This window comes from Crocodylus porosus, unplaced genomic scaffold (assembly GCF_001723895.1).
Source record: "Crocodylus porosus isolate Cpor-Errol unplaced genomic scaffold, CroPor_comp1, whole genome shotgun sequence".
Lineage (NCBI taxonomy): Eukaryota > Metazoa > Chordata > Crocodylia > Crocodylidae > Crocodylus > Crocodylus porosus.
This window is the reverse complement of record NW_017728950.1, coordinates 16,280,521-16,297,161: the sequence shown is the minus strand read 5'-3', so window position 1 is coordinate 16,297,161 and position 16,641 is coordinate 16,280,521. Positions and strand designations below refer to the sequence as shown.

The following is a 16,641-nucleotide window of genomic DNA, read 5'->3' as shown; positions in this document are numbered from 1 at the left end:
CAGGTTAGCTGGGTTCTAACAACAGCTATGCATGTCTTAAGATGCCACTGTATGGGCTATAATTCAACAATCAATCTTTTATCAATTTTCACTGATCAAGCTGGTTCTTTGGAATGACCCATACTGTACTAGCAACAAGGTGCTACTGACTTTATCTGTCTAGGGAAAGCAACGGCTCTATCTGCCATGACCATGCAGGTATTATAAATTATATAGAATTACATTTCTGAGCCATATAACAACTCTGACTGGCTGAGTGATGCAATGCCCTAGACATACATGGTGATGATTGTTCTTTCTTAAAAGCTCCTTCATGCAAAATTCTGTATTCTGGCTAGAGTAGCAAGTCTGAGCACTGGCATCTGCATAATCACCACATAGTCGTTTGTTAATAACTGTACAACAATGTTTCCAACTGGCTCCTACATGCATGTCTGTATGATGCAAGGCCAAGGTGGAGATACACCATGCCTGGTTTTGGTCTGCTTGCTCCAAGACCAACTTAGTGTAGCTGCACAGTGTTGCACATGTGCTCAGAAACACTGCACTGACATAACTACACTCCTTCAGCTGTAGGAGCAAGGCATAGCATTACTCTGTGCCATACAGATATCTCCTATGAATCTGTCGCTCCACTTGGCTACTGACCTCAGGCTTCTCACTAGGTGTATCTGTAGCAGGCAGGCTATAAACAGGCTTTAATTTTTTTTTCAAAACCCCACTGCTATCTGAGCAGTTTGGAAGGGAGATTAAGAGCAATGGGTGATTTATGGCTACCTCAAATAGTTACTCAGTTACCCCTAAATGGATCAGCATAAGCAACAGACTTGGGGAAAGAGACTGTCTCTACTCTGTGATTGGACAGTACTTAGCACCATTACAAGCTTATTTCTGGGCACCCCTTGTGTACTACCAGAATAAACACAAGCAATAAGACCAATACAGGGGATTCATATACAGCACATAGGCAGAGCATATGTCAAACTAGCTACTTTGATCTCCTACCTATTCTAGCCACATTAGGAAAGATTTACATAACACAGAGGGACTATAATGGCAGGGAATTTCCCACTTACGCTATGTATTTCAAGGACACTTTTTGGGGCTGAGCACAAGCATAAATCCGCTCTTGTATGTGCAGGGCTGCCAGGCGCAGGGCTACACTGCACTTCATCTCAACAGCAAACCTCTCCTGAAGCACATCGCTGCAGCTCTAGAAGGACACAGCTGGGTTAGCAAAGCAGGGGCAACAGATGCAGATGAGCCAACCACCTCCCAGTCACTGTAGGGGCAGGACATTGGCAGTACCCGTGTCTCCCTTGCTTTTACCTCTGGCATGGTACAGGGTGTGTGTAGTGTGTCTGGTTTTGTGCACTGCAGCTGCATGGGAAGGCTTGAAGTGGGGATTTGGGGATGCCTCCAACTGAACTCAGTGGCCCAGGAGGCCTCTTCCAACCCTGTGTTCCCCAGGAGTCGGAATAACCATGTCATCTCTTTTTAATGAGTACCTTCAGTTGCACCTTCCATGTGCCAAAGTACTGAGCTGTTTGGACATCAAAGGCAGCTGGGTGCGACGCCAGCCACATAACTCCCTTGTGTGCCATTGGCTACAGCAACAGGCCTGCCTTAACTCTGCCAGTCCAAGCAAATCTAGGCTGGGATGGACCTGTTGCCTCCTGCTTCTTGGCCCTCGTTGGGCTCATTTATGAATGGTGCACGTGGTAAACAGGTCAAATCCAAATTTATGAACAGGCTTGATTAGGATCAGTTAAAGCTGAACCTACCTAAGCTAAAATAACACATTCAGCATTTTATAATAACACACTTAGCTCTTAGCGGGCATGTCTACATGTGCCCCCAACTGCGCAGTAACCATTGTCACTGCATAGTCCAGGCAGTGCATAGGTCGTTTCTGACCCTACTGAGCAGTAGCAATGAGCTCATTGCTACTGCACAGTAACATCAGCATTACGGTTCATGCCTGCCAATGCTATCTTGCAGTAGCAATGTCACTCTAGCCCGTTGCTATGGCAATGTAGTGTCTCGTGTAGACACATCCAGTGTCCACTGCACTAAGCTGTTTTAAAATCACAGTTCTGCTTAAATGGGAGGCTAAAGGCCTCAGTTGGGGAAGTTTCCCCATCCTGTAGGAAGCATGTGACACTAAACTTTCACCTGCAGATAGAGGTACTCGAAGGCAACTGGATCCTCCTGCAGGAGGTCTAGTGGGTCCTTTGGGATAAAGCACACCCGGAAGAGGCACCGGTAGTCATGGGATTCCTTCCTTTGGACCACCTGGAACAGACAGAATGCACCAGCATTGAACAGCAAGGCTCTAATCGCCCCCAACTCAATAGTCTGAACCTTGGCTAGTGAGTGCCATGAATCAGTGAAGGTTGTTTACATAAGTGAATGAAGCAGTGGCCTCTGCTACAGAGGCTGCCTCTCTAGTCAGAGTGGGACGTTGCTGATGCTACATTTTCTGGGTATGTTTCTCTCATTCTGTTTGCTTCCCTTCCACACATCACATGGAGGCAGCTCCACTGCTGAACTTGGTTTAAAGCTCCACTTTTCAAATGCAATGATGCCCAGCTTTCGCTTAAGCTTACCAGGGTAAAACTTTGAATGACTTCAGGGTGCAGCAGACCCCTCTCTGCTAACTAGTTCTGAAGATGCCAGCCTGTATTATTTATGTGGTCCAACATAAATGTTCAACCAGGGGTTAGGAAAATAAGGTCCTCCCCAAGGTCATCTAGTCCAGCTCAAGGCAGGATCATTCCTGACTAAACCATCCCAGGCAAGTTTTTGTCAAACCTGCTCTAGAAAATTTCCAAGGATGGGGATTCCACAGCTTCTCTAGGTAGCCTGTTTCAATACTTGACCACCCTCATAGTCAGAAAGTTCCTTCAATCTCCAACCTAGATTTCTTCTGCTGCTGCTTGCGGCCACAAAGAAAAGCCCATCTCCATCTTTTCTTTAATCACCCTTCAGGGGTTCTAAGATTGTAATCAAATACCCCCACAGTCTTCTCTTCTTCAAGTTAGATAACCCTAGTTCTTTCAGCCTTTTGTCATAAGTCTTGCCTCCCAGGCCCCTAATCATTTTTGAGATGGGTGCCTCTAGCAGCAGAAAGAAATGTGCAGCTTCATATCAACCACCGATCTTTACCTGAGCAATGCAAACCCCTTTGACTGTCACCCATGGCAGTCTCCAGGGGCAGAGCAAGCTGCTAAGAATGTGTGTGTTGCATAGTGCTATTTCTGTCACCTCATCAGAACATCTGGAGCAGCAAATCAAAGCTTCGAAGCTGTCACTAGCTGAGGCACATGGAACACGTATAGGAAACAGGATCTGATAGCAATATATCTGTGGAGGTGTAAATCCCAATTTGGGTTTTACTTTTAAATGGAGTTAAACACAGTAGAGCTGTCTCTGTGTTTCTCTCAGGAGGGCAGCCATGGCACTGGGGAGCTTTTGAAATGAACTGCACAACAAATAAGTTTCATAACCTTCGTTGCCAGCACTGACCTGTTCGATGAGCTCATCTTCATGTAGAAGATAGAGCTTAGCAATGTTGTACTGTTCTTCCAAGGCCAGAGCAAAGTGCTCGATGCTCTGAATCGAGAGCTTCTCTTTTAAGGTGAGAATTATGTCCTGGCAAAGACAAATGCAGAGAACCACATTTCAGTACCGCCTACTGCAAAAGCTGAGATGCTAGGCTGAGGGAAGAAGGTGCAGGTTCTCTAATGGGAAGGGTGGGATCTGGCACCTCTCCCCAGGAACTTGTGGCAGAGCAGCAAGTTTTCTTTTGCCCCAGTCTGCTCCAGACTAGGTGGGGGTGATGGGCTTCTCAGATCTGGATGCTGCCTAGATATCTCCTTTTACTGACTTTTGGATACCACTCTCAAGCCTAAGTCTTCATCAGATCCTAATCTTGGCCTGACCAAGGATCTTTTAGCTGTGCCCTAAGGGTCCTTTGTAGTTCATTCCAAAGAGCAGAGCCAGAGATGCAGAGTCAAACCCCTTCTGGCCAAAGGGTGGTCTCTGGAACAGGGGCGCTCAACCCCTGACCCATGGGCCAGATCTGGCCTGCAGGGCTCCACTAGAGTCCAGAAATTTGGCAGTGGCAGAGTGGCAGCATTAATTGCTCTTCCCCTGCTGCCAAATTTTGAAGCCCATCAGGTTGTGCCAATGTGTGGTTGGATCTGGGCACATGGCTGAATCAGGCCACCTGTGGACCAATCCCACACCACTCATTCAGCCTACAGGGCCAAGAGATTGGACACCCCTGGACTAGTACCTCCCTTGGGTTTTCTCCTTCCTTCCTGAGTGCCCACACCACTAGACTAATGAGCTAAAACATGGGAGGCCCCCCTCCCCTGGCATCTAAAATCTGCTCGTCACGGGATTTTGCTTTATTTGGACAGACGCATGTGTACAGAGCCATGTATCTGCCTGGCCAGAGTGCAGCCTATTGTGTGTGCTGGGTAACAATGTGGATGTTTATGTATCCATACTGCACAAGGAACAGACTTGATAAAAATGGTAGTTACGCATTCAAACACACAGAGGCTGCAATCAGATATTGCATTTATTCCAGGATAAATTACTTTATCCTGGGACAAAGTGCAATCATACAGACCTCTGTGTCCATTGTCCTGGGATAAAACCTAAAAATGTTTCCGAGACAAGAGGTAGTAAAAGTTTATCCTGGGATATTACAAAGTACCTCTGAAAGTTATCACAGGATTTCATCATTAAATCAATGGCAGAAAAGCAGCAGTGCATTTAGCCTCTCACTAAATTCTGATTAGAAAGGTGATGTGTGTACATGCCAACCCTGGGATATTTCCCAGGGATCCTGTCACAAGTGCTTTGGTTCTCTGTGGTATATTAAATCTATTTTATCTTCTGTGGAGTTGCAGATTAAAAAGAAAATAGTAAACAATGCAACCCTCATACCTTCACAGTGGTGGTGCTCTCAAATTTGAAAGCCTTGGTCTGTCCATTTTCCAGGTACACCTTGAGTACATTAGGCATGCACAGAAGAGAATTCCCCTGCATAGCAAAAAAACAAGAAGAGTCAGTCCCCACGTGCTGGGCTGCAGCGAACCAGGCTGCTTTAGTGTTCCAGAACTTGCTGTGGTAACAATTTGGTAACACAAGAAATATAGGTATAAGCGAAGAACTTTCTCTATATGTGGCACCTTATGAGGCATCAATAACAGATTATTTCTTCCTTCTAAAAGTCCATTGAGCCATATGGTCCCATTTCTATTTGGGCACCCAAGAGAAAAATGCCTCATTTATGGTAGTGATAGTGAGCTGAAACTGTCTCGTCTCATATTAGGTCATATGTTTGGCTGGGATAAATCAGTGTCTCCATTGATATGAGTGAAGCCATGCCAGTTTTCCCCATTTGAAGAGCCAATCTAAGGATCCCTGGCTACTTGAATAAAGCATTGCAAACTCAGCCCACATTTCTGCTTGGACTCTCTCTCTCCCTACATCTATATAGAATTTATAGACAAATTAAAAAACATACTTGATGATTGAAGCTACATTCAACTCATGAAATGATGATGTCCACTCTTCACAACTGCTGTAGTTTACAGTTCTGTTGGCCCAGACAGGTTGATAATTTTATTCCCTGTTGGCAGGATCTTGTAGACTATTTAAAAATTAATTCTAAAAATAAAGGGCCAGATCCTCAAATGATATAAATGTCAGTAGCTCTACTGACATTGGAAACAAAAATTCAATTTACCCCAGCTTACAATTTGATCCACAGCTTCCAAATATACCAAAATACACTTACTGATACTGACCTTTCAGTAACCCTTGATGACCTGTCTTCTGCATATAGCTTGGCCATATGGATATAAACAAAATTTATGCTGGCAAATGGAGGTTTGAAAGCATTTGGACTCATCAACAATTTATGCTCTAATTGAAGTTTCAAGTTGCAGCTGCATGAGGGAGCTTTTGGGCTTTTTCCAAATGGCGTTTAGCTCAGTTAGCAATGTTCCATTAGGATGACAATAGCAGTACATTTCCTGAAGAAGTAGGCTGCACGATTGTTGGAATTGTACTAACATTTCACATATTGTAATCTTCCATCCCCACTTTCATCTAAAAGGAGGGACAGTTTTTTTGATGGGAACATAAAGAAACAGTTGTCAGGGCTGAACATTGCTCTTCCAGAAAGCAGAAATGTACTGTGAGCTTACATCCTCCAACTATTACTGGTTTGCAAACAACCTGCTTGCTATGATTTTACTTTAGAGACTCAGTCCAGTTCTGATGTGCATCTAATGACTTAACTCTTTTGCTTAATACAGAATATGTAAGTATAGGCTAATTCCATTTTTCCTCAGAGCATGCAAGGAGACTACTGACTTAGTTGTGATTTAAATTACAACATTAGTGGCTTAGGAATTTATTGACTCTTCTACCATTTATCACCCTGAAGAGTCCAGGGGAAGTGTGGGCTATAACTTCACAACCAGGACTCCTGAAGAGGAAGTAGACTGCTGTCACCTTCAAAATTAACCTTGCACTAACAGGATGCTAGCAAGATTTAACACCATGAAAGTAAGAGCTCAGAATGCTTGCAATTAATTTAGAAAGAGTTTAGGTTTCTCTATTTTGTTTCACATCTAAGCCCAATTCAGGACAGTATTTAAGCATACAGTTATTGTAAGCACATGTATAAGTGTCTTGGTAGAAAATAGGACATAAACACATGCTTAGGTGCTGAGCTGAACAAAGATGCTTTCCAGAATCAGGATAAAAATCTGGTTAGAACTTCCTCAGTGGGTGCTGAAAGCTCAGGACTTCTAGGGACAGCTGGTTGGAATGAAAAGGTTTCAGTGTGTAGGGAATCATAATTAACTGGCAGGCTAAGCAGTAGGGACAGTAGCATCCTTGTCCCATTTGCTTGGTTGACCCTCTCCTGGGCAAAGGACAAGCCATCAGAACAAGAACAAGCCTCCAAGAAGGACAGAAGAGACAGGGAAAGGACTAGTGATGCCTGGGGAGTTAGACTGCAGCTGGAGTTTGTCAGGCAAAATGACCAACCTGCTAGCAACATATGCTCTCTGTCCCACTGTGCTGTCTGGGAATCACCAGGTCAGCCAGAGCAAAGAAGGAATCAATTTTCCAGCAGCACTTTTACCTCTGAAGAAAGAAGTGGTTACTACTGTTGTTCACTGTTTTGAGGATGGGGTTGGGAGGATGGGGACTGGACTTCATTCCTGGAATCTCAGATGGCACCCTCTCTACCTCTTAGGCCATGTGTAGACAAAATTAGGCATATCTGTGCATAACACTTTAAAGCGGGCTAAATGCTTTTGCACCGCTCTAATCGTGTTGGTGTTTGCATGCATCAGTGGCATACTGCACGTTAATTACAGCCACTCTAGAAAATCTGGTGGCATAATGCACCTTAAATGACTCAGGGCACAGTAAACTCTGAGGAATTTTAGTTTGCTGCCCCTACTGCTGCAGAGTGAAGTACCAGGCTCTGTGCAGCTCAGAGGCTCTGCAGGAAGCCCTGCAGGCAGCCTGGCAGCATCCTGGGAAGGCAGTCTGCACCCAAGAAAAGTGGCGTGTCTGATTTCCCCCCCGGGAACCAGCCTGCCTGCCTGAGCTGTGCAGGGACCTGGTGCTTCGCTCCATGGCTGTGGTGCCCCCTGGGACTCCTCAAGCTGAGTGCCTACAAGCGGGTGCCGCCGGGGGGGGGCCACCACTGCTGAGAAGGAAGCACCAACCCCCCTTGCAGCCCAGGGACCACTCCACCTGCTGGCAGCTCACCCTCCCCTCCCTGCCACCGGAGAGGCAGTTATATGCTGGGTGTGTGCACGATACAGGGGTTTAAAGGGCCCTAAATTGAAGCGGTGTTTTTAAAAACCCACTTCTGCTCAAGAACAGAGGCCCATTTCAATTTAGGGCCCCTGTTTTCTCTACACACGCCCTTGATTTGTTAGGAAACTCTGTGGCTGTATCACTCCCCATATGAGAGAGAGATGGCATAACATATTTAACTTAAGAAAATTTGAAGGGAAGGAAAGCAGGGAGAACATCATGCCTGAGCAGTTACTGGCAATGACTGTTACAGCACTGCACTGACCTGCGAATGTCCGTTCACCAACACCTCCTCAGCAAAACGCACTTTGACGGGATTTGTTTTGAGCCTTGCCCGCTTCTCTTCTGTCAGGAATGATGATTTGGGCCCACCCTAAAAAACAGCGGCACTGTATTTGCAATTGATCTTACTGTGACTGAACATGAAAACCAGAGGCACGTGCAGTAGGTCTCCATGATCTAAAATGGTCGGACACAGTCCTTTGAGGAACACGTAGCAATCTAACCAGTGCCAGCCACACCATACAGTGATCATACAGCCACACCATTTCACTGGTCTTGTGCTAAATTGTAATTGATTTGAGACTGCTTCCTAGCCCCACAGGATAAAACTTGACAACCAGGGCCTGCTACTGATTGGGGACACTGAAAGGTTAACCATATGACAGTGGTATAGGGACATACTTAAAGCAGCAGCTAGCAACCACTGGCCTAGAATTCAAAGGTGTCACACGAACACAGAGATGTCTTGTTTACTTGTCGACACTGCCTAACAACCAACTGGTCAGTCAGAAGATTGCAGGTTAATGTAAATACCCCTCCATTTGCATTCATTTCAGAAGAATCCTTCAAAGGTATATTTTTCTACAGAACATGCTAAAATTATTCTGCAGCCACACCCCAGTATGAGCCATTCACTTCCAGGCTTTTGGGAAACCTAAAAAGTTAACGCAGTGTCAAGTGCCATCTCTGACAAACAGGTATGTGTTCATGCCAAATCACCGTTCTCTTTTACAAGGTGACCATACCTAAGAAGATGGGATGGGTGAAAAGGGGCACCCATCTGTCGCTGGCCACTTAATTGATTTGATATGGTGTAGAAACTCCTGTGTGTGCTGCTCTGTTCCCATGACACTCAATAAATATAAGCTCTTTTCAGAGCGGCCTTGTTTACTGGAGAAACGCCATTTATAGGGAAGGAAAAAATGTCTTTTCTCCAGCTGAACAATGTCATCCTCCAAACCGGTGGAACCTGTAGAGTATCCTGCTGACAAGAATCACACACAAAAGCAGACACAGTGGAGGATGCCCCTTTTGAGGCCCACATATCTGAGATAATGCTTCTGTCATACTTTCAAGAAGAGAAAGGAGACCCAAGAGAAGAGTGGCATATCCATCAAGGAGGCAGTACCTCTCAGCTGAGAAGTGGGGCAAATGACAACCCCAAGCAACCAAGGCTGATTTGGGTGTTTGTTGGTATCCTTAAAGTGACCTGCAAAGGAAAAACAAAAAGGGGGTTGTGCCCTGTTTCCTCTTTATGATGCATGAAGACCAGAGAGGGGTTCTCTTTCCTCCTCTCTTTCAAAAGCAATTACTTTCAAATTCTTTCTTTGCTTATTTTTAAACATGAGGCATTCAAGTCTTGTCTACCCCACTTTTTTCTGGAGGACATCATGATCAGCTAGAGCACTGGTAGGATCCTCAGGTCCAGGAAACCATGGAAGGGAAACTACTAACTGAAGAGGGAAATGGTCATCTGCTCTAAGTATTTAAGGCATTGGTAGCTCAGTTTGGTTTTAGTAACACCTGATTAACACAAACATCAAGAAATGCTAGGGAAAATATTTTTGTTGAAAAGATTTAACCCCTATCACATCTTCAAGAACAGTTAAAACCTGAGCCTGAGACCTCCAGAAAATCTTCCAGCACAACAAGGGGAGAGGAAACTTGACATTTTTTTTTTTGCAAAAATAAATCTTAGAAATATAAGCAGAAACAACCTAACCATTTGAGGGGGGAAAAAATTAAAATCTCTTTCAGGCCATCTTCACGCATCACAAGAATCCAAAAAAGCACAAGCCCATTTCTGTTCTTCCTTTGTAGCTCTGCTTGACAAACCCACATTAAAATTTGTTTGGATGAATACATCCTGGGAGGCATTACAGCCTTTTTAGGGAACTTCACGTGACATGAATCAGCTATCAGCCCACACATTTTAATACAAAACCTCACTTTTTTTTGTCCAAATCTAGGTTACATACTTAGTGCTCAGCCCCAAGGAAGACATGGGGGCTTCCTGATTTAGGAGGAAACTAGAACTGCAGAGACTTACAGAACCACCCAGGATGAGAGGAAAGAAGATCAAACATTTAGTAGCTTCAAGCAGCAAGATCTGAGATGTGTCAGGTAACCAGGACTTTCAGAATTAACACTCTCTCCCCTAAGGTGCAATAGATGATCATACAGGAGCCTGGAGAACAATGTTTAATCTTCCAGCTGATGCCAACAGCTTCAAAAGGCATGTGGACCCCACTAGAGGGTTAAGAGAGCATCCTATGAGGGTGCTGACATGAAGGACTGCCCTCTTAATAGCCCCTCAGGACACATGCCGAGCAATCCCTAGAGAAGACTGCAGGGCTGTGCTTGGAAATACAGACTTCTGCACATCCAGAAGAGGCCAACACTTCCCAGAAAGAGCTGTGAAAATGTTTCTTCCTGACATTAAAACAGCATTAAAGCTTCTCTGAAGAGTGCCAGATTCTTCAATTAATTTTCTCTGCACCCCAAGGGATGCTGAGACGCCATCACCCCCTGCAGGTGCAGGATGTTACCACATATGTACCAGGCCTGGCTGGCCGGCCCATCAACACCTCCAGTACACCCCACCTCCCAGTTCCAAACTCCAGGAGAGGTGCCTGGGCTTTGTCACTGTAACACAGCCACTTCCCCTGAGCCAGCTTTGTCCCAATGGTCCCCTGAACAGTGCCACATGGAGTCTTGCCTGTATGCGGAAAGAAGGGTGGGTTCAGCCAAACTCTGCAGCATCCTTTTCCAACCCAGGGGATCAGCAAGTGCCAATTAACAGTGCTTGGGGAAGCTCCCTTTCTGCCCTAGGGGCTCTGGGACAGTGCCTAGTAAGAAAATCCATAGTGCTGCCCAAGGGCTAGGAGCTAGATGGTGACTCTGGAGGGCAGTGGTGAGCAACAATATGAACGTACGCGTCTCCCTGACGATGGCCATTCTCTCTGGCAGGCGGCTCTGCTGAGGTCAGTGGTTTGTGGGAAGATGGTCCACATTACAGCTTTCTTAGGCAGTACAGCTATAAGCAGCATGTCTGCAGATATGGCTCTCTGAGGGGCAACATCAGGCCCCCTGTGAGTAACACCTCCTTTATGGCTTTTGCTGTAACTGCCTGCCATTAATACCCAGCCTCACAAACTGAATGTGGCCCATCAGTCTAAGCCAGTTCCAGCTCCTTCCCCCACCAGTGGACTCAGCTCTGCTCCCTGCCTGTGGGGAGCAACTCTAAGGAAAGTATTGAAATTTACCAAGGTGCATCGCAGAACTGTCAGCAGCAGCTCATCTCCGGATTCCCTGTAACAGACAAATATTATCAGCAGATCTGGGAAGCAAGCAAAATGCTGCCTTCCACCCAAGAACCAACACTGCTGGCTTCTGCTGTGCACAAAGCCATTGACCCATGGGATTTTCTGTTTTACACACTCTTGGGAGGGAACAAAGGGTTGGCAATGGTCACAGAGATGCCTGGGGACATGCCCTGTCCTTTAACCCAGGAGCACAACTTTAGCAGGGAGGTGCTTTGCCTGTGAGAGGCAAAGTGACACTAGCTGGCTCTATGAGTGACCTTGACTCTTGGTGTTTTCTATCAGGAGTGTTACACACACTCAGTGTGCTATTGTCTCCTTTTTTTTACAAAGCCAACTGCTCTGCACCTCCAGATGGACTAAGCATGTTCAAACTTCACAGCCTCTTTGTGATCAGTGCATATTTGTGCACGCACGGTACTTCATCCTGTGAGGTTTTGGTTGTGGTTCCTAAGCATTGTCATACAACCAGAGGCATAGCAAGGCATCTCCATGCTCGGGGGAGCTGCAATACACAGGACAACACCAGTTTCCTAGATGGCTGTGTGGTCAGCTGCTGCTGAAGTAACAGCTATTTGTGTCCCTACATTAAACTGGCAGCTGGGGTTACGGCTCTAGTTGTCCCCCCTCAGTTACGCAACTGCAAACGTAGCATTTACAATCTGAGAGACAGAGTGTATCTCTAGTACAGCTGTGTTCAAACTCATGTGCCCATAGCACACACCTATCTCTGATGCACTATCCCTGGAAACAACATGGATAGAATCCATACAATGTAAATCTTTATCTCCCACCCCACAGACAGGCCCATACCTTATAATATCAGCTGTTTTCTCAATTGAAATGCCCTCCACAGCTTCACTATTGATCTTGAGTATCTGATCGCCAGGCAGAATCTTCCCGTCAGCTGTGCTTCCTATCAGAGATCAGTGTCAAGTGAGTACTCCAAGCAGCTCCTCTCTGGCTTGTGACTGAATGGACTTCTCTCTGTCTGCAGTACAGCACTGGGTATCCTGTAGTTTTGGACACCAAGAGCAAACTCTCTCCATTCCCCCACCAGCTCAGTCTGCATATGGAACTGGCTGCTCAAGGCTGAAGGAGGTAGCTGGCATGGGGAGAAGAAAGCTGCTAAGATATCCCTCTATCCCTTTTTTTGGCTTCAGGGGGGAGGTTTTGGGCAGGGCCCGGCTCAATTCAGTGTTCCCTTTCCTTTTCTGCCGCTCTTGGCTAAGAGCTCTGGGTGGGGAGATGCCATGACTCTTACACCTGGCCTTTTTCTGTGCAAGACAAATTTTCCTGGCCCCTAATGACAGCTGACAAAAGACCCACAGATACTTTCATCCTGGGAACCAGTGTCTAGGCAGCTGAGACTACAGCAGGGGAATAGGAGCCAGTTTGGGCTGAAAAGAACCAGGAGAGAAACATTAGTAAGAAGGCATGTTGTTGTGCTTCCTCATGAACACTGGACCAGAGAGGAAGGGTGAGGGAGGCATAAGAAAGGACCCAGGGAAGAGCCATTCCCTGAATATGTTCTCAGAGCAAAAACAGTGGGGATGAATGCACTGGTCTGCTTAGGTTTAAGCCATATTCATTCAAATGTGACACAATTCAGAGTTAGACTTCAAATCAAACCTGCTTACTTCAGGAAATGAACAAGCAACCATAACTCTGGTGTCTAGTGATACCAAAGAAAGGCCAAAGTAAGATGAAGGCATCTGAGAATATGGGGCTCCATTTTATCTTTCATTTATTTTAAAAGCCACCATTCTTTTCCCTGTTGGGGTAGCACCACAGGGCAGAAGTAAAGTTGTTTGGGTGCCTCAAGTTTGTATTTCCATCCCTTTGTAGGTTTGTATTTCTTTTAAGTTTAGTTTTAGCATACCAATGACACACTGTGATGTATTTTACCCTTATGTTAAAGCCCTGAATTCTGAGACTTTGTTTCAATTTAACAAAAGCTTTTATCTTGGAATTTTCTTATGTTTTTCTATATTCATCTTCATACTAAACAAGTTTAGTTTAATCTTCATATTAAACAAGTGCCCCAGAGAGAATGATACCATGCAATACCTCCAGTCATTTGTAGAGATGGGGTATGTACCCTAAATCCTTGTTATCCAAGGACTTCAGAGCAGAGCAGATTCAGCATAACAATGACTCTTAGACTCCCCAACAATGGCCAACATGACCCTTCTTGCCACAAGACAGTGCAGCACATCTTTAACTCTGAGGCTGTAGATTAAGGCCTGTGGATGCATTACATGATTAATCTTAATCAGGTCAGAATGACAAGTGGATTGTCATTTGCAGAAATCTAGGAGTTCAGCCCAGAACAAAGGCTATGTAACACACAGGGAAAGAAGAGCTAGCAACAACTAGGAAACTTTTTTTAAAGCATTTGATACTAGGCAAACCTGAATCTATTAGGAGGGTTTGAGGGTCAGGGGTAGGACACTGCTTGCTGTTTTAGCACACCTAGCTTCAACTTGTGGCTCTGCTACTTCTTATGGGACCTTGGTCAAGTTGCTTCCTCTGATCTGTGCCTGTTTCCAAACTGGAGAAGATGTGGGGAATGCTCCCATAATTTTCAAGGTGTTGTGAGGTAAGCCCACTCACTGCTGCACAGTGCTTAGATGCAGTGGCAAGGGCTGTGCTCCCACCTCTCTGTTCATACTTATTATCTGAATAACAGATGGATCATGACGGTGGCTTAGCTAATGTTTGCAAAACACAGAAGGTGAAAAATGCTACATTATTAAAATGCAGCTTTGGTCTTTCAATCCTGCACCATAGAATAGACAGAAAAAGTGTGAAATTTTGCACCACACAGACATTTGCATGACAAAAATATTCAGCCTTCAACAACAATCACAGACAAATTATCAAATAAAAGAGAAAATTCTCCAAAATCGGTTTAGCTGAAGGTTCCACATACTTCTGACCTACAAATTAAGAGGTAATGGATAATAATAGATATACTTTGCAGTTCTGTACCGCATGTTAATCATCACAGTTTGATGATTGAGTATTATCCCCTTTTCACAGACAGGGAAACTGAGTTACAAATCAGTTAAGTGACTTGGGCCTCCTGGCCAAGCAATGGTACCATCAAGGACCCTACCCAGGGCTCAGGTTTTCCACAATGAGTATGCATGATTTGTGCATGCAATTCATCCAGCTGCCAACAAACATATCATTTTAAATGGTCAGGTCCAATTCCTAGCCCAAGAATTTTGAGGGTACTCTCCAAATGTCAATATTTACAATCAGGATTAATTATTCTTCCCCTTTCCATTTTTCTTTTTCACCCCCACTGTCAGATATGAGTTAAGCTCTGATGTGCGTTTGGTCTGTCTGTAGCGCGCCAATATACATCTCCCTGTCACCGTGCTGACAGTCTCTACTGCAGTTGGGGAAGCAACAAGGGGTTGTTGCAGTGTGACAGCTCTAAAAAAGGATGATTTTTTAGTTACATTTCAAAATAAAATGTTTAAAACAAGTTTACTTTTAAATACCTCTTTCCTGCATATTTATGTATTCCCTGCAGTTACCTATGTAGGATGGTTATTAAGAAGGCTACCATCCTCTTAGAGTCTTAGACTTAGACTTATCTGATAGCTTTGAACTTGAAGGACCTCAAAGCACTGCACACATCAAATAAACAAGTCTCTCATCTGTGATACTAGAGTCCAATGGTTCACCTGACATTCATTATTCAAGGAGGCGCCCTGTGACTTCATAAATGTATGAGTTTACCACAAAGATGCTGGCATACAGACACATGTCTGCCAAGCCATAGAAGTAAGGGATAAGAAGCAAACTACTGTGCAGATCAGTAATAAAATGTGGCTCATAACATCTAGTTTCAATATGCAAAACAATTAGCAGATCCTTCTCTTCAGTCACATCTTTGAAAAGGAGGGAGCCAGCTCACATGTCAAACAGATTTCCATAGCAGCAGCCACTGCAGACTCAGGCAGGGACAGAGGAGGTGTTGGACTATCCAGTTTGGAGTTCACATGTGGCATGTCTACTGTCTCTGACCTGAGTGGGGGACTGCACCAGGAAAACATGCTCTGCCTGTTAACTTCTGCTCCATGTATGCATGGCCAGCACTACCCCTAAATCCCTTAGCTTCATGTCTACTTACTGCTACATGCCTGGCAAGGATGGCCACTGGCCATGCTACATGTAGGACTAATGGGGTGGGGTGTGTTTTCACAGGTGCACCCACTCCCCCAATGGAAGCCAGTGCAGACAAGGCCATTACATCAACTACTTTCCTAACAATAATGGAGAGGAATGGTACCACAGCCCCAAAGGCAAACACCCCTGCATGCTGGAGGAGGTCAGCTCTAAATCCAAGTTGACTGACATGGAAATAACCTGAGAAGGATATATGAACACTACAGGGAGGAGATCTGGCATGGAAGCACTGATGTCATAGCATGGTGGTTCCTTATTCAGTTTACTCAGATTTTACATATGCTGTTCCATGCTCTTGTAGGGGAGGGAAGAAGATATTCCTACCTGCAGCAACTGATGTGATAGTGAGAGGCAAGTTTGGTGATATCTCAAAGCCATAGTGACCGAGAAGCAAATCCTTATGGATTGTGACTGTGAGCTTTACCCGGGTCAGTGGTTGGTTAATGCCATCAGATGGGATGTCCACCACAGATGTTCTCCCCCTGCAGATTCAGTGAGAGTGGGAAAGAAAGCTGGGTGTTAGTATCAGTTGATGCAATAATGATTTCTAAGAACTTCTGGAGTGGAAGTAGAGAATGGTCAAGGTGTTTACCACAGGTTGGTTGGATCGCAGGGGGCCTCTTAAACAGTGGGACTATCTACAGAACTTTAAAAAAAAGAGTCTTCAGAGAACTGTCCTGACTACCTCAGCATGATCAGAGACCAGGAGCAACCCCTCTACTCAGCACTGTCTGTATGCTCAGCATGGAGAGTAGTTAAATGCAAAGCTTGGAAGCAGCAAAAGAACACGTCTTAGACATCTGTGCAGAGCAGTCATCTGGATGTTAGGTGCTGTGTCTTGGTCACCCCCTCCTTTGGAGCAGGAGGATCCATTGGGAGAGAAGAGGGCTCTGTGGTCTCAGTGAGCAGAAGCCTCAGCATGGCTTCACCAGCTAGAAAAAAGGTCTGCAAAATGGAAGGGACC

General features: G+C 45.1%; 1 protein-coding gene across 1 annotated transcript in view; it reads right to left on the bottom strand.

Moving 5' to 3' along the window:
- The window catches only part of FRMPD1 (FERM and PDZ domain containing 1), a 33,470-nt gene that overhangs the window by 15,835 nt on the left and 994 nt on the right, over positions 1–16,641 (bottom strand). The window contains exons 2-9 of the mRNA XM_019555418.1: positions 16,002–16,159; positions 12,285–12,387; positions 11,415–11,460; positions 8,132–8,239; positions 4,963–5,058; positions 3,529–3,654; positions 2,176–2,295; positions 1,077–1,213 (exon numbers count right to left, since the gene is read on the bottom strand). Of these exons, the coding sequence (XP_019410963.1) occupies positions 1,077–1,213; positions 2,176–2,295; positions 3,529–3,654; positions 4,963–5,058; positions 8,132–8,239; positions 11,415–11,460; positions 12,285–12,387; positions 16,002–16,159 (894 nt within the window). The remainder of the gene's footprint in view (positions 1–1,076; positions 1,214–2,175; positions 2,296–3,528; positions 3,655–4,962; positions 5,059–8,131; positions 8,240–11,414; positions 11,461–12,284; positions 12,388–16,001; positions 16,160–16,641) is intronic.